Source organism: Phaethon lepturus, unplaced genomic scaffold (genome assembly GCF_000687285.1).
Source record: "Phaethon lepturus isolate BGI_N335 unplaced genomic scaffold, ASM68728v1 scaffold7712, whole genome shotgun sequence".
In the NCBI taxonomy this organism is placed as follows: Eukaryota; Metazoa; Chordata; class Aves; order Phaethontiformes; family Phaethontidae; genus Phaethon; species Phaethon lepturus.
In genome coordinates this window covers 21,320-38,662 of record NW_010525463.1, presented here as the reverse complement: position 1 = coordinate 38,662, position 17,343 = coordinate 21,320, and the positions used below count along the sequence as shown (strand labels likewise).

At 39.4% G+C, this 17,343-nt stretch overlaps 1 protein-coding gene across 1 annotated transcript in view; it reads right to left on the bottom strand.

Moving 5' to 3' along the window:
• Positions 1 to 1,355: 1,355 nt before the first annotated feature.
• LOC104617426 (ankyrin repeat and sterile alpha motif domain-containing protein 1B-like) overlaps positions 1,356 to 17,343 on the bottom strand; it is a gene marked incomplete at its 5' end in the record, with an annotated part of 35,311 nt that continues 19,323 nt past the window's right edge. The window contains 4 exons of the mRNA XM_010282742.1: positions 1,356 to 2,822; positions 3,989 to 4,156; positions 11,799 to 11,936; positions 16,529 to 16,615. Coding sequence (XP_010281044.1) covers positions 2,712 to 2,822; positions 3,989 to 4,156; positions 11,799 to 11,936; positions 16,529 to 16,615 — 504 coding nt within the window. The remainder of the gene's footprint in view (positions 2,823 to 3,988; positions 4,157 to 11,798; positions 11,937 to 16,528; positions 16,616 to 17,343) is intronic.

Sequence of the window (17,343 nt, the reverse complement as noted above, 5' to 3'; positions counted from 1 at the left end):
GGTAACTGCTTTGGGTTAGTACAGATCTGTAGAAGTCTCTTTGGATCTGAAGGAAGGAATGCTGAACCACTGTCCCATGCCAGAGGGGATCCTCATGGACTTCTCCCCAACTCACGCTAGTTATCAGTTAGCGAGGGAAACGTTTCCCTCTAAAATGCCAGTTTTCTGCAGACACAGAAGTGCCTTATGCCTGTTAACTCTTCTCTCTCCTTCCAGTTTTAATTTGATGACTGCTGTGGGGACTCCGGTCATTCACTGCCTCACTACGTCCCAAAAAGTTCTCTCTTCACACTCATTCCTTGCCTCACCAGCCATTCATCTGTCTCATCTTTCATCAGTCTTGCCAGCTGTCCTCAGACTCTTTTGCCCCAAGTCTCTCTCCCAAACAAGTTCAGTAGCTTACTGTGCCGCCTTACCTGCTCGACATCTCTTTGATGAACCTAGATCAAATTCTTCCTGCAAGTATTTCCCTTATGCCTGTTTAGAGTTGTGCTGCTGCTCCGGTCTCATCCTTGTAATTTTCGGGGTCACGCAGCTACCCGAGAGGTGCCCCAGTTTTACAGCCTGAAAATCTGGCCACTTTGTACTTTTGGTGCCTGAAGTGAATGTGCTTTAACGTAACTCCCCGTGTGACTCTTTACAGGGTACGATTAAGTATGGGAAGTCAGCAGTGCACCCAAGAACCAGTTAATTAAGGACTTTAAAGCGTGAAGTATTTACCATGTGTAAACAAAACCTGTATTCTAAACCAAAACTGCCTCCACAGCAATTCCTGGGTTTGTGCGGGACAAGATCCAAAGCCCAGTGAAATTGGGGCAAGGGGAAGACTTTTCTCTGGTTTCAGTATCCTCTGCATCAGGCCCCTTATGTCTTTTAGCAAAGATAAAATGATGCACAAAGCACTGGGACTGTACAACTTCATTTTATTTTGTGTGCTTTTATAGGATATAAATAAATGACAAAATTACAAAATTTATAACTGGAAGCCCAAGCATATTTACATAAGTATTTGTTGCAGTGAGGCTACTATTTACTGTTCTCCTATACAATTTTCCTTTTGGTACCATATTTTTAGTGTTATTTTTTTACTGTCATTTGACTACGTACATATCAACAGTGAATAGGCAAAATATGTACAAGGAACTATTTTGTTCAAGTAACTTGAATACTGTATTAAAAGTATGTATGTCATCACTCAGCGCTATGATTAGGTTTAACTAAACCATATACAAGTATCAGGTTTAAACCAAGTTCAGTTATCCATTTTTTTTGGAATTTACCAGCTGATGATACTAACTGAAAACCTCAGCTGGATAGGAAATAATAATTAAAAAAACATTAAGACAACCACACAATTTATCAATATCTCTATAATGAACTTCAAAATGATTCACAATTTGACTGGATAGAACAATATACGTTAAAATGTCATTTTTCTCCTATAGTGATATTTGTACTGTTATAATTTCAGTTCTACATAAATATACATCATGGTATTATACAAATACTCCACAGACATTAAAAAAATTAAAACACTTCAAAGAAAATGTAAGTAAATCTTATTTAATCAAATAGTAAGCAAATGCTTAACTATTTTGTTCCATGAAAACATTTTTATTACTTTGGAATTTTTTTCTTTTTCTTGCTCTTTTTATTTAGAAAATGTTTTGCAGTAGAATTTTATCAACACTCTTCCAAACAAGCTTTCTATGACAGAAATTTTGATAGCAAAATCCATGGTTTTGACTTTTTTTTAGAACCACTGAGATTATTTTTTAAAAATACTAGTAGAATTCATGGCTATAGCAATGTTGAACTGCATAAACTATACGTAGCTGTAGTAGAATGACAATTCCACTTTCATTCCAGACTGATCACACGGAACATCCAGTGCACTAATGCTACAACTCTTAATTTTCATAATGCTGCAATAGCAGTGTTTTACTTAACTTTAAAATAAACAATATTTGTCATAATTAATCTGGCTTCCTTCCATAAATATTCATATGTTTTCCTATAGTACTTCTCTTCCATAAAAATATCTAATAAATGTTTTCTGTGCATTATTAATACCTTTTTCTAACCATTCATAAAACTCTGATCCTTTGTTACAATGCAAGAGGTTCCTATTTCTGTAGAGGATCAAAGGACACCAATGATTACATATAAAACCAGCGCACACAGAAATCAGGGTACCTAATTTCTTGTCACTTTAATGAGCTCTTTATTCAACACAGTAATTATTAATGAATTCAGTGGTTTCACAAATACTCTACTTATTAATTCTGATTCTATTTCAATTAAAAACTGCCAAGATTTAAATAAAAAACCAATCAAATATTCTACTCATAGGCAGCATTAGTGTTAGTTTAGAGACCTTTTGTTTTTTTTAAAAAGTAGAATTCTAAAATAAGAAATCAAAGAAAGCACTGTGGCAGAGTCACAAGGGAGAACTGTGTGAAAAATAAGGTTTCTCAACTCCTCTTGTGGACTGTAATTTTAAAAGTCTTCATATAGTGTCATTCTTCTGTCAGTGCTGCAGGAAGAAGAACATCACCAGAAACGACTGTCAGCCTTTTTTTTTAGTTACAAGGCCACTCATACAGTGCAGTCTTCCTCTCTGCTGGATTGAAACGTTGCCATAAAGGAAAGGCTGTGCTGTGACTGCTTGGCGTGCAAGGCACAACAGGGAACGGGGGGACAGTTTTGTATCAGAAAATGGTAGTTTCATACTTGGTATTAATGCCTCTTTTGGCTTCTTGTCCAGGTTCAACAATCCATGGTAGATTCGCAAGAGTCTTTTGTTCGGATGGATCTATCTGCTTTAAGACAAAGGCAAACATACAGATGGGTTACCATGTCTGTGCACAGCATTTCTAGCAGAAGTTTCTTCTTTAAATTAACAGAACACAGAACAAATCATGTATTGACAAAGTCCTACAGCAGTAAGTGCCGTGGTCCACACTACCGTGTACCCACGGTTGCCCTCTTTACCCTGTTTAGATCAGAGCTGGGTCTATCCCCAAGCTATAGGTTGTCATAGGTTGTTAAAGCTATGTGTAAAGCTAGACTTGATCCTGAGAAGTCCTTTTGTTACCGAGACAGATGACTACATCAGGAAATGTTCTTTCTCTAGAAGATTCATTCTGTGGCATTGGACAACAAAGTGTACAGCCATGTATTTTTTTTTTCCCCCCTTCCTCTCATCCAATAATTAAATATCACAGAGCATGGTTTTCATTTTATAGCCAGCAAATATGATACAGTGTGCGGTCATTTTCCCCCTTTCCCTCCCAAGTCACCCTGTGCCTGTATTCTCACTTGATTTAAAATAGTTTTCATCATTTTTTTAAAAGCTCTGTCATAAAAGATTCTTTCTGTACACTTTAAAGGCAATTAATATGTAGGCTCCAATGAGCTTGGATTCTTAGGAGTGTGGGATTCCAAATAAAATACTGAAAAAGTACACTTTTCAAAGTTTTGGAAGAAGAGTCTGCTGAGGGCCAAAAAAAAAAAAAAGTTAGAAGTTGCTTGGTGTGACAAGATAATTGTAAACTGATTCGGATTTGTAATTTGATGAGGATACATATGCAGTGACTGTGTGCCAAGCAAGTTTTGCGCGGATTTTATGTCTTGATAGGAGATCAGGAAAGTCCATGGAACCACAGAGTTTTAAAAGTATGCACTGGCTGTGATCCTCAGCACTTAAAAGAGCACAATACATTAGCATTAGAGTGAATCAAAGGTCTGCAATTACCATAAAAGACATGCATAACACTAGCCAAGCAACATCCTAAACTGGAGGAATCTGACATGAGCAGCTGTTTTGCAGTGCTGCAGTGACGGCTGATGAGCAGAGGTGGCACGACGGAGACATGAAGCATTTCTGACTCACCAGGTATATTTATGTATACAGCTTCTACGTAAATCAACTCAATTACATAGCTGAGTTTCAGTTTTTTTGCATGCACCACTGCTTTCTACTTACCACTGACTTCCGAATACTAACACGTGGTTTGGGAATAGGCTTGGAGGGCTTATTTTCAAAGCTTTCTGGGAGGGTTGAAGAATGGCCCCCTTTTCGTGCCTGTAGTGCAAGCTGATAGGCCACCTCAAATGCCTGTCCTAGTGTAAGAATGATTTCGTAAGCTAAATTCTAGAACAAAACAGAGACAGGTAAAATTGGAGTGAGGTTGAATTACTGGCAGATACATGAAGTGGGGTAGTACTGTCTACAGAAGCTATTTGTAATGTACATTATTAAAATCACACGTAATAATTTCGTAAAATTCTGCAGTATTTACATGCGTCATTTGATTTCTCATTGATTAAAAACAATCTAAATGTAATTGATTGTACTAAAAACCTTGAAAACATTATCTAACTAAACATGAAAACCGGAGCGGGTGAGGTGTGTCATTTCTCTTTAGAACAAGTTCATTAATCACCTCACCTTCCCAGCTCACCCCGTATCTGCTGCTGCCAAGGTCCCACCCGTCGTGCCCTACGGCACCTATTTGACATTCCACCTTGTTCTATTTCGGACCTCCGCTGCTGACCCACCCTCCTGCAGAGCCGGCAGCACAACGAGCGCCTTCCCCGGGCGAGCGCCTGGGGATGCTCCGCACTCCCACCGAACCGTATGGGAAGAGGATGCAGCGTTGGTGCGATGCTTCCGGAAGGACCAAGAGCAAACGCCGAAAGCGCGTGCCCTGCTTCACGGACGCAGCGCGCCTCCGCCTGCGTGGGAGTCAGTGCTCGGCTTCAGATGCGCGTTTCAAGTGCTGGGGCAACCTTCTCATAGGTTTTTTTTCTAGAAGTAAAAATGTTTGAGCTTAAACGGGCATGCCAGAAATCTCTTCTAAGTGTGGGGGGTTAGCGTGTATGACCAAAGACGACAGGCTCTTAAGACTAAGACCAGTTTGGTGGTATAGCTTGAATACTTGAAGTTCTTGTTGCATAATGTGGAAGAAAACCTGTAGGAAAGGTTTATAAAGCATGAATAAGGAACCAGGGGACGGGTATAAATAGATTGTCAGTACAGTTTTACATCAAAGCAGCTGTGAGGTTCAAATTCAACCTTAATCTAAACTGCAAGTGAATTTCTATGGTAATTTTTTTCAGGTTGGCGGGTTTGTTTTGTAGGCTCCTACTAGAGCCTATTTCTAGGCTCCTAACTTTCCAGTAACGTTTTGACCCCCTGCAGGGTAAATGCAAGCCTGCAGGCTTACCTCCTTATGTCCTACAGTCTCTGTAGAATAATTCATAAATCTTTCATGTAATTCAGAAGTTACCCTCTCCTTCCTGAACCCCTGCAGCCCATAGTTGGAAGCAATCCTGCATTGCTTTGAAAGTAGGCAATCCCTTAAAATTCCCACATTTCTGATATAATTTTAAATGAGATCTCTCTTTAGCTCGTCTAGTCTAACTGTTGAGTTTGCAATAAGCCAGAAAGCAATGCAAGACGCTTGGCAGTCCACTATCTGCCCTTCAATCGTTAAAACACAGTTGAAAGGATAAGCATTTTATTTCATGCCATACACTATAGTTTCATTGTAGTCATGAAGAAATTCCATCTCTTCGTTATCATACATGTATGCTGAGATAGTATAGGCTAAATTCAGCATATTTAACTCATTATAAAAGCTTCTTACACAGGTGCCAGCTCTGGTCTCCATTAGGTCAGACAGAAAACAATTATACACCTCCACTGGGATATGCTCTCAGCCGCTACGACGGCAGTCACAACAGCAAAATAGCCAAAGTTTCATAGCTTGTAAAATAAAAACATCTGCCTGATTTGATAGCAGCCGTCTCCAAATTGTCTCCCCTTTAACTTAAGGAAACTGGCCAGGACCAAGAAACACTGAGGATGCAGTTTGACAGTGGAGTAATAAATGAAAGACTAAAGAGACTTATACAGCACCCTGCCTTTTAGCAGAATACTGGCTATGGAATTAAGGCCAGAGTATAATTGTTTAAAATGTACAGAATAATATTATTTGAAATGGAGCGCGCCTATCAGTAGGACAAGAATATTATTCTAAAGACATCTTAATCGGCTGTCTTGACAGTAAGATAGAGTCATATATCATCATGGCATTGTCTACAGTGGATATTATTCTTGTTAAGGAATACATCAACCGGACAGGGTGTAGTAACGGGTTGGAGAAAAAGCAGACTAATGCTAGTGGGACTGAGAAAACGCACCATCCAGTGTGGCAAACAAAAAGGTCACTGAGATACAGGCCTGAAAAGCTCTGAGATAAGAGTGGGGACAAGCAGAGAGTGTGCCGTGCAGAAACGTAAATCTAGTCCGGGTCCTGCATCTTGTCAGAAGCCAGTATGATTTGTTTTCTTTTATAGTCTGTAAAATGAAAAAATAGGCCTGGCTGGAGCCTGAAAGCCACTGAAAACATGTAACTGTTTCTGTGGTTAATAAATATTTGAAATATAGCAAATAATAAAACAGAACATTCACTGTTCTGGTCAATATTTGAAATCTAAACTGAACCGCAACTTCTACGTACACTTCATACAGTGTGTACCATGGTGGAGCCTTGACGAGAAGTCTGCAATGGAGGCTTTAAAATTGTACCTTTGAAAATTTTAAAAAGCTGCCTGCAAAATTGTATTATTTGGAAAAAACCCAGAGGTAAGTGGGTTTGGTTTGAGGAATCTCTCACCTGCAGTACTAGGAGAGGAACACGAGCATCGTACGGATTCTTGCAGGGGCTACACCGGAGGGGTAAAAGCAGGATTCCCTCGGGGCTGGGGGCAGAAAACCGTACCACAAAATCCATGGTGGAAATTCTTCTGATGGAACGAGGAGACTATCTGATTTTTGTTACATGTGGCACAACAGGAAGGAAACAGGTCTGCCTCCCTGAAAGACACTTGGCACGGAAGTTTTAGACCTCCTGGTCACTGCAGAAGACATTGACGCTTACAGCGCTCCCTCCGGCTCCTTGGAAAGGAGGCAAAACTTTTAGGACCACGGTGCTTCTGGGGCTGCTACAAGCCCGTTCCTCGCTCGGCACAGCAGAGAAGGCGAGTGAGTATGCTAACGCCTCCGAGCAACAATTTCTGGGGGATGAGAAATTGAGGCCAATTGCCTTGTTTGCCACGTAATGTTACAATTCAATGCCCCGGTGCGAGTCTGCGTCAGGATTCTTCAGCCGCTTTAATTCAGTCGGCCCATTACAATGGCTAATTGTTCTGCGACATTTTAACCGACTTTTTTACTGTGCAAGTTGCAGCAGGCACTGCTGCTTCATTGTGTTTTCATGCTTCTGTAAAGCCATGTTGAGGCTTCAGGAATATTTTAAGAGAGGGAGTAAGATTTCTGTCTTTTGAGCTATAAAAACTTAAAATGTCACTTGCAAAGGTATTTTTTTGAAAAACTAACATTTTGCCTTTTTGGGAAATCACTTTTGATATAATAAGGATTTTATGGGTTTTTGCTTTTAGGTGATGATTTTTTTCCCCCTTTCTTTAAGATCAATGTCAAATCTGGTCTTTTTTGAAGTCTGAATTTACTGAAGAAGCTTCCTTTGGAGTCTTGCAGATGATTAGTGTGAGCTACCCATCACATCAGATGTGTAGGAATGTCAATTAGACACCCTGTGTTGAAGGTACCGAACTTAAAATCGCAGTTGGCAAAATTGAACAGAAGAGAGTGTATGGAACCTTTACTTGAAAAATCTGAAAAATCCCAACCCAGTTCAAAATATCCATCCCCTGGGATGAAATCAGTTGCCTACTTCTTAGTCATACTAGAGTCTTCATATTAGAGCCAAATATTAAGGATTTCTACTATAAAAGCCTGACAAGAAGAGAAGGTTACTCACTAGTAACGGGAGTTATGAGAGATGCAGAGCTGATGTACATACACCTTTACGCCGTTAAGTCTACATATGCTTTATCTCTCTAGACGACAAAACTTTTACATTTGGGGGGATCTGAAAAGGACGTGCATTTGTCTGTGCTCTCCAACATCAGCCTTTGTGCATTCAAGGGGAAGAAAGCTCAGCTCGCCAAAGGTGGTGTGATGAGATCAATGTGGCTGGCATTTGCTTCTTACAGCTCTGGACTCCTGGGCTGCATGAGGCTTTCATGACCAACTACAATTTAAATTCTTGATCCTTCCTCACTCTGGATTTAAAGCAATTGTGGATGGCAAATGCTTCTGAATCCATCCCTTTCTTTTAATGCGGCACAGAAAGACACCTTGTACGCAGTGGGAGGGTGGAAACAGGCCTTCATGAGTGGGGCTTTCGGGCTGTTGCAAAAGCCATTGATGTAGATGAGAGAAGAGCAATTAATTTGCTCATGAGCTGAAAGCGCCTTGTACCTGGGTGTGCTCCATCTCAAGAAGTTTGCTAGAAGCAACTAAAATGGTTTGACACATTCCACCTAATATTCCCCAGACAGGAGACTGTCTAGGCATGCTGCCTCTGGGTACTGCAAAGGAAAGAAGTCTTCTGTTCTGGAGACATGGGGATGCCATGGTGATTGTACCTGGATGATCGTATGAACAGAGAAAAAATGTGTAAAGTCCCCTAATCCCCTGAAGAAGGCAATGAACAGAACTTTGGAGACCTGAATGCATGCTTTTTCTTCTCTACTATGTATACTAGCAGTTTCCAATTCTTATCCAGCGTAAGTCTGTGCAAAGAAGGACAAAAGAATACAGAAAAGAAAAAAGTCTTTGTGTTGTGCAGAGCATCATTCTAATCCTTGGCATGAGCAAGAGCAGAAATTGTTCCAATTTATGCTGGTTGTCTTCTATTCATAGGTGCATTAGGCAATGAAGGAATATCTGATGGAAATTACGTTGGATGTCTCCCATATATGAACCAGAATTTGGTATAGGAACTGTTAGGATGGTTTCTCCAGAGGGAATCCTTCACTGGTAGTTTGAGGCCTGCTCAAAGTGAGCAAGAATGAAGTGGATTTCAAATATTGAGTAATAAATCTCTTCCCCCAGACCTTGTCCCCTTCAATATTCTTTAATCAAGTCTGATGCTTTTGCATTTTCGTTATAGAATTTTAGCTCTGAGTAGAGATTACACATGCAGTCGCTCCTAAATAGTAAGTATCACTAATGCTAGTAGCTGACAGGTCACTACACTAAAATGCTTTCCTATCTGCAAAAAAATTGTTCTTGCCCACACTTCCTGAGGAACTGAAGGACTTACGAGAGTGGAATTTTTTTCATGCCATTGCATATATTGTATTACCATAATATACATGATTTAAGATGCAACTTTTATACACCTTACTGTGGATTTCTGTAATTTCAAGCCTCATTTTTCTTAACATGGTTGGACTTCTATCCATTGACAAATGGGTAGGACTGTTTCTATTAGCAAACTCAAGTGTTAGACTTTAACCAGAAAATTGAATTTACTGTATGCTTGTGTTCTGAATATCTAGCTATTTTTTATGGAGCTTGTACTTGCATCAGAAATGCTAGATCCTGAGAAATGAAACAACACAAAAAGAGAATATTTGAGTAGGTAACACCCCACTGAGAATTATGTTGCAGGAGAAAACTAAGTTAAGACAGTTAGACATTAAAGTTTCTGTATTGCTTAAAATAGCCATTTAAAGTTCTTTGGGTATTAAATGCTCCTCCTAAGGTACAGGAAGAGAGCAAGATGTTGTAACTATTCCTGGATTACCATTCTTTCCTTGCCAAGCAAGAAGAAAATGAATTTCATCTGCTATACCTGGGTCTATGTTTGTGCTTGATGATTAAACCTATAAATGAAACTGCAGTACTTTGAAACCATTAAGTATTTAAATGGATCAGGATAAATAACCACCTCCCTCAATAAGTCTAATCTCAGTCGATTCACTTATCACTAAAATCTATATAACGTAACTTCTTGTTCACCATGGTCTACCTATTTTTAACACATTTTTGAAGTGTTTTCTACTCCCTGTGGACACTAAAATGTCAGAAGAGAAGTTAAACAACAAAAGCACTGAACCAAAACGCTGAAATTCCTTCTAACCTACCTTCCTGTACATCTCGTTATTTAAACTCTCCCACATGCTATCGCTCTGCAATGTTGACTGTTTCCCCAGTCCCAAATAAAATGCCTCAGTTCAGACATCTCTTATTTTTTTGATTTAACTTATATATATCCATGTAAGCGTGTTTCAAGAATTCATACACATTATACTGTATTATAATATTTTTTCTTGAATGATTCTGAAGTTTTAATAGCATCTTAAATTTCTCTTGTGCTTAACTCAAAGGGCAAGTATTCCTGAAAGTTTTGGACAATAAGCCCTCTTAGTCCTAAAAATTAGAGCCACTACTTATTTCACCAAATTTAGCTGAAAACAGTGTATGTGTTCACGATTTCTTGAAACACTAGTAGTCTGTGCATCACCATCTGTAACATAAATACAGGAGAAACTTAGTAATTGTCCACCAAAATAGCAGGAGCTGTAAGGACTTTTGCTGAAATAACATTTTCGAGATTTTCAGGCAAGAAGATTGGAACAAGGGAGTAAGAATAAAAGCATTAACTTGCTATTTTCAAAATAAAGGCAATCTTTTTGAAAAGGTAAAGGTGCTGCTAAAATAAAACTTTCCCAAATTCCGTATCTGCATTATTTGTTAAGCTAAAGCTCCCACTGACATGACAGACAGCAGAACAGAACAGAGGGGCCATCGAATAATAATAATCATCTGTTGATGGTTACAGGAGTAACCTCTTACACAGGAACACAGAAAGGACAATGCTCCACACAGATCTGTTATCACAGATGTTTCAAATCTTTCAGATTCAGTGTGGTGGCCAAATATTCCTAGTACCTCTTGAGATATGCAGTTAGATATCTGTGTGGTCTCCTCTTTGTCAGACCTAGAAGTGTTTCAGTTCTCTGGTTAAAATAAATACAAAACTTTTCATACATTCTTTACACATTTGCAGAGGAAAGCCTCAGTTTACCACTTCATTCAACATAATGTCAAAAAGTCTAAACAATATTTAGAGAGAGACATTTGAGTTATTGGGACCGATCCAGCTTAACACTGAAACACTAGAAGTCATGGAACAGCAGGGTAAGAAATCTGAAGAAATCACTTACAGTGGTAACATCTGACCTCTGGTCCAAAAAAGCAGCCCACATCTGCTTCATTAAGGTGGCATGTGTCCAGGCTCAAAGGGCCCCACAAGAAAGTGTCCAACCCTCTCACCCCTTGTGGGCTGGCATGGGCTGGACACATGAGGGTAAAAGCGACAAGGCTGGAATCTCACCAAACCCACCTTTCCCTGACGGCACAGGCAGTACAACGCCGTCAGGAATGCAGGATGCCCTGCAAAGTTAGTTTAATCTAGTTCCTGAACCTACCTCTTAGCAGGATTGAGCACTGTATATAATGCACATTGATCCAGTTCTGATTTGTTTATGTGGTGTGTGCCGAGATGTCAGAATGGGTGGCCAAAGCTGCTTGCTACAAACTTCTTGGAAGGCTACAGCTTAGGTTAGAAGAATTACATGTCAAGACTTGTATGAAAAGCTACTCGCTAAGTTTACAGTCAACAGCTGAGATTACAGAGGTGAGTTATTTCAGATGGGAAGAGATAATAGTGAAGAAAATCCTTGCTCTTCTCCAGAAATGTCCTTTTACTATCCCATAGTAGATTAGTCTTTTCATGTAGTAAACGAACGGCCCCTTCTATTAATCATGATATACCCTGAAAATGTTTTAATAGAATTAAAGAACTATTACTATTACAAAGAACTATTAAATGAAGTATCTTCTATAAACTGACCACATCAAACGCAGTGAATACATGGCAGTAGTGGTGATTAGTCTTCAAGTCTTTAGTGATGTACGCAAATGTAGAAAGGTCCTCAGGGTCTTGTGCAGCACAGGAAATGTTACGGATTTCATGTTCAGCAATAATATTCTGTTTAAAAAAAATATTTTCAATCAATTTAGCAATTAAATTTAAAAGAGCTGTAAAAGGTGTGGTTTTAGATTTGCATTTATGTTCATCTGCTGTACTGAAGTATTTCAGGAGTTTCTTAATAAGAAGAGATTTAACACACCCCATGTGTGATCTTACACAGGTCACTGGAATTTTGACCCTCTCCAATGATATCTAAAATTGCCAATCATCTGGTAGGAAACAATTACATTCTAGAGTCTTCCCTATGAGTCTGCTTGAGTTTTGTACAGTTTATTCAGTATCCTATGACAAAGAGACATCTTTCCTGTCATACAGCTGTAAATATAGTGTGTCAAGGCACTATATGAGCATCTTATGATGCTGCTGGTTTTCTGTATAATGATCACTGCATGACATTGTTTCAGTCTACTGACAGACAGGATCTGTAAAACCCAACAGGCTCAATGTCCAGGATTTTGCAAGTGGTGTTTGATGAATTTCAGTTATACTTTTCAAGAGAAAAACCATCAAACATCACTTATAATTGAAACCCTGAGCTCTTGAAAGGCTTCTGCTTAGTAAAAGGATAACTACAATAGGATCTGACAACTTTTCTCCACTTACTGACAACAGCATCCTGTAAGAGAGATGTAGAAAAATTAAACCATTCATGCACCGAGCAACACTACTTGCAACAGCCAATGTAAGCTAGAGCATACTATTGAGATAGAGGTGGGGCATGTCTGTCTGATGAAATTAAAAAAAGCTGTCTTAAAGCTTCGGAGAAAATTATGAATATTCATTACATAAATTGCTCATATGTAATTATTGTGCTCAGGCCAAAGGAACCACGAAGCCAGAGAAGAAGATACTGCAGAGTGGCTTATGATGAGGCCTTGCTTCAGCAACACACACATTTTAAATGATTTATTTAAACAGAAGAATGATTAATTGAATATGAATTTACTTGGTGATTAGTGTATGCACTTTTCCGAATCGTGGCCCTGTTGGCTGTAGCTCTGGCTTATCCACAAAAAGCCAAAGTGAAGAAGCCTGCGGCAGCATGACATCACTAGCGCGCCACAGAACGCGTGACATCTGTAGTGTCCCAGTCCCTCGCAGAGCCACCGTTTGCTGCTGCCTCAGTGGCGTCTGTCCAAGCTAAAACAATCTCTAAGCATCTCTGGTTTTCCCTCACCCCTCTCTTTTCCTTCCCACCTCCTTTCATCCCCTCTTTTATTTTTAAAGAACAGGAAATATGTGCAACTAAGTCACTTAGCAAATGAAAGAAGATATGGCAAAGCATCTTAAGTGGCAACTCTCCCCCTTGCAAGTAGGTGTCAAATTTTCGAAAAGACTTATTAATGTATCTAATTGAAGAAATCACGGCTTATGAAAAATCATAATAAAAAGCATTCCAAATTTCAAATTATGGAAAAACCAAGATAAGGAAACTGTTACTGAAGAAATGAAATAATCCCCTTAATCTTAAATTGTTGCAACATCCTTGATTATTTCTGTTTAATGCATTATTCATAAAAATGACAAAACCAGTACTTATGTTTCAATATATGCCAATTTATAATGAGACATATAATCTCTGCTTAACAGTCATTGGCTTTTTATGTTACTTTAAGCATTTTATTTTCTTTGTTCTCAAATTGATAACTTTTACCCTCAATAAAGATTTTGACGGGAATTACAGTAATAGCAAAATCAGGGTTTTAGATATCCACAGATATAGCTGTAATATACTTGCCATTAATGTTGTATTGGCAACATTGTAGTTTAGAAAGCAGAAAAAATTGAAGCTTGGAAGGTCTTAAAATCATGCGAAGTATATATGCCAAATCATGAGCCACAAAGTAATCAATCACCTGAATTTATGCAGTGTACGTGGAAAGAGCTCTGCTATGCTGTAACTTTTCCTAGGTGACCTGGCGTTGACATGGGGCTTTGCACTTGAGTCAAAACTCACAGAGATCTTTTTAACGTTTTAACTTTAAACCAAGTTTGGAAACATACCCGTATCAAGTTTGTTTTGAATAAAGGACACCTGAACTAAATCTTCTGGATGAAAATTAGTAGTGAAATAGAGCTTTTCCCTAGCTTCTATAGGATATCCTCTGTGACCTCCTTTCAAAATTAAACATGTTTTCAGTGCATGTGTTCACTGTTTCCTAGGGTCACTACTCCAGCAGACTCATAGTCTTATTCTGTAGAAATTGCAAGGCTATGAACCATCTCGCTGTTCTGGGTATGCTCCTCGGGCACTGACTGACACTGTAGAGTCATCGTTCTAAAAACTGTCACGCAGTTTGGCAAGAGAAACTCGGGCGCTTCTCAAAAAGCAGGGAAGCTGAAAGTCGCTTCTGGTTCTGCCAAGGAAATACCTTGGTGAGATCAGGTTTTTGCTAAGCAGCCTTCCTTTTGCTTGCCTACCTCGTGCCAGCTAATCCCTCTCCTGGCAGAAATCATCCAGAAGTTAGGGTTAGCTGTGAACCATGAGAAAATTCTGCAAGCCTGCTTTTTCCTGAGCAGCAATTTCTTTCTGGCCTCACTTGCAAAGAAATGGTGTTATGTCAAAGTGGTGTCATGCCAAGCTTCAAGGCGCCACTGAAATAGCTGCTGTGGAACGAGGTCAGGGCCCCTTTGTCACCTGAAGCTCTGCCTGCTACGACTCGGAGCACAGATTCTTAGCTTGGTGGCATAAAGGAAAAGGATGAACAGCCATGAGAGCTGAGTTTTCAAGCACATAACTGCTAGGCTATTTTTGTCATTAAAAAGTATGCATTTACTGCTAAACGGTGCCCAGCGCTGTCAACTATAAGCTCGTATGGAAGCGGTACAAGTCTGAACAGGATCTCACCTTAGCGCTAATCTGTTTTGGGTCTTGAAGGAATTGGGTACAGCACACTGTGGACAAGGATGATAACAACGCTCCTGGGAGAGTTGCAGGCTATTACCTGGTTTTTACAAAAGGGAAAGGCAGTGCAGATTTTGAACTGGAGAGAAAGCAATCTACCACTTGAGAAAAAACACAGGACTGTGGCATTATTTACCTCCATCAAATACATCTATTGCACTACTAGGCGTAAGATTTCAGTGGGACCGGTCTAGAGCCAATGCAATTTGCCAAACTTCTTTCAAGTTTCCTGCTTACATAAGATTATATGCACCGTGCAAAGAGACACTGGAAGCTCCTTTTGTTCTGATTTTTTTTGTAAATCTAAGGACATTGCAGTTACATCCTTTACACTGCAGAGGAGATTTAAGAGCTGAAAACAGCCTTATCCAAGTTAGCGGTAATAGCATTACAATGTCCTGGTTTATGCCCTGCACATCAGAGAACATAAAGGAAATGAGTGTTGTAGAAGCTCAATTTTGAATCAATGGAAGAAAAAGGAGCCGACAGGAATCCCTGGCCTCTCTGCTCTGGCAAATATGCCAGAATTGACATAACAGTAATTTCACCACTGTTTTTCTTTCATGCCGTCTTCTAATCCTGGATATGACTTCCGAACTCCAGCAGAAATTCACAAATCTGCTTTTGTTCCTTCATTTAATACCCAGTTCTAGTTGAACACCTTTAAAAACTGACTGATTTGGCAAGTTTGACGGATACTGGGTTAGATGTATTGTGTGGTCTGAATGTTCAGCAACACAAAGCAGTTATATTCATTATTAATGTGGTCAGGTACATGGGTTGTCAGATTTAATTTTTTATATTGCTTTAGTGAGTTTTAGTCACATAACAGAAAAGATAATTTCTTTTCTATTCATATGCAAGCAATCAGTAGGGACTGTATTTTCTTGCCATTTTAGACATCCAAAGAAGGGAAATTCATGCACTACTTTACTCCTGCTCACAGAATTTGCACATTTTACTTTGGCTAAGCAATAACCCATTCCTCTATCCATCACTGAATTCTCTGATCTTTCAATTTCTGCTTTTTTTTCTTTTTTAAAAAAACAATGTTGGATGTATTTAATATGTAAGAAACAAAACACAGGGGCATTGCCACACAGGAAGATGAAAAAAATATGGAATAACAACTGTTAAGAAGATGCTGCAGTTCAGGGCGTTAAATGGCTAGTAGCAGGAAAATAGTTCTCAGAGAGGCTCTGACATTTGAAAAGGACATTCAAGGCTCTTATTTCTTAGTCTTACAATGGCTGGCCCTGCATAAAACCTTGCATCTTTATTGTTCATTGAGACTTTTTTTTTGGACGAAATTATATTAATGAGCAAATATATATATATATTTTCTGCACATTTAAGGAACTGTACAGGGAAGAATATGGTAAAGGATTCCACAGAGGCTACCTGCCAAATGTCTTTTGTGATAAGCTTGCATTTTAATGGCAGAAGGTTGGACACAATGTTCTACAAATGAGCCATTAAAGCTACTTCACTTGTCCTCCAGACTGAGTTTCTGGAGAATGACAATAAGATTACATCCATTTTGGAGAGAAGAGAAGAGAAAAAAAGACAGGAAAGCACAATGTGCAACTCTGTGCCCTCTCTGGCCTCGTGCTCTTACGGAGCCAGCCTCATAGGTATTCCTATTTGTGAGAAATAAAAGCAAATATTGAACAACTGCACATACCTTATTCGTTGCATCAATAAATTTGACTCCCTTGTAAGAGACAGACAGGACAATGGTTGGTACTTTCTTCATCTGTTCTGTAGACTTCTGAAATCAAAATGAAGACGTTGTTAGTGTTGTGTTACGCTGCAAGAATGGCGCTCTTTCTCTTCTTCTTCTGACAAAACACCTAAGTTAAACAAAAGGTACTTATCCAAATATTTGACTTTTACTTGAGCCAACTATACTCTGGGCTTTTGAAATAGCTGCCTTGTAGTTACAAAACTAAAAAGAGCTTTACAGTTTGCTGTGAGGATGGTAAAAATTCTCCTTTTTCCTAGCACAATGGGAAGAGAATGAAATAAGTTTGCCAAGCCCCAGTCATACAGCCAGGGGTTTCCCCAAACCTGTGTGTTGAAGACATCCATCTGATATGCCCCATTCATCGCTGCCTCCCCTCCCCTCTTCCTGCCCTTCCCAGCTGTAAAAACCAACAGCGTGGTACTTTTCATAGTACTGTTTCTTTGCTGCAATTAGTTGTTATTTAGAAATATTTCACTCTCTTGCCGCCTTGCAGTTGTGTTTGCGACACGGGCTATCCCTGCAGCCCTCTAGACCTGCCAGTCAATCTGTCAGTCCAGTGTTGTAACTTGTCATGTCTGACTGTCTACACTTCCTCGAGTGCAGCTGCTACTGGGAGCTGCTTTACACATGAATTAGCACGGAGGCTTATTCTGCATTCCCTCAGTGCCAGGGTTTCTTACCTACAGTTCTTATCTTCTTATAAGGCTATTTTTTCTTTTAGGCTAGTCTACTTCTGTGTGCCTTCAATGTCA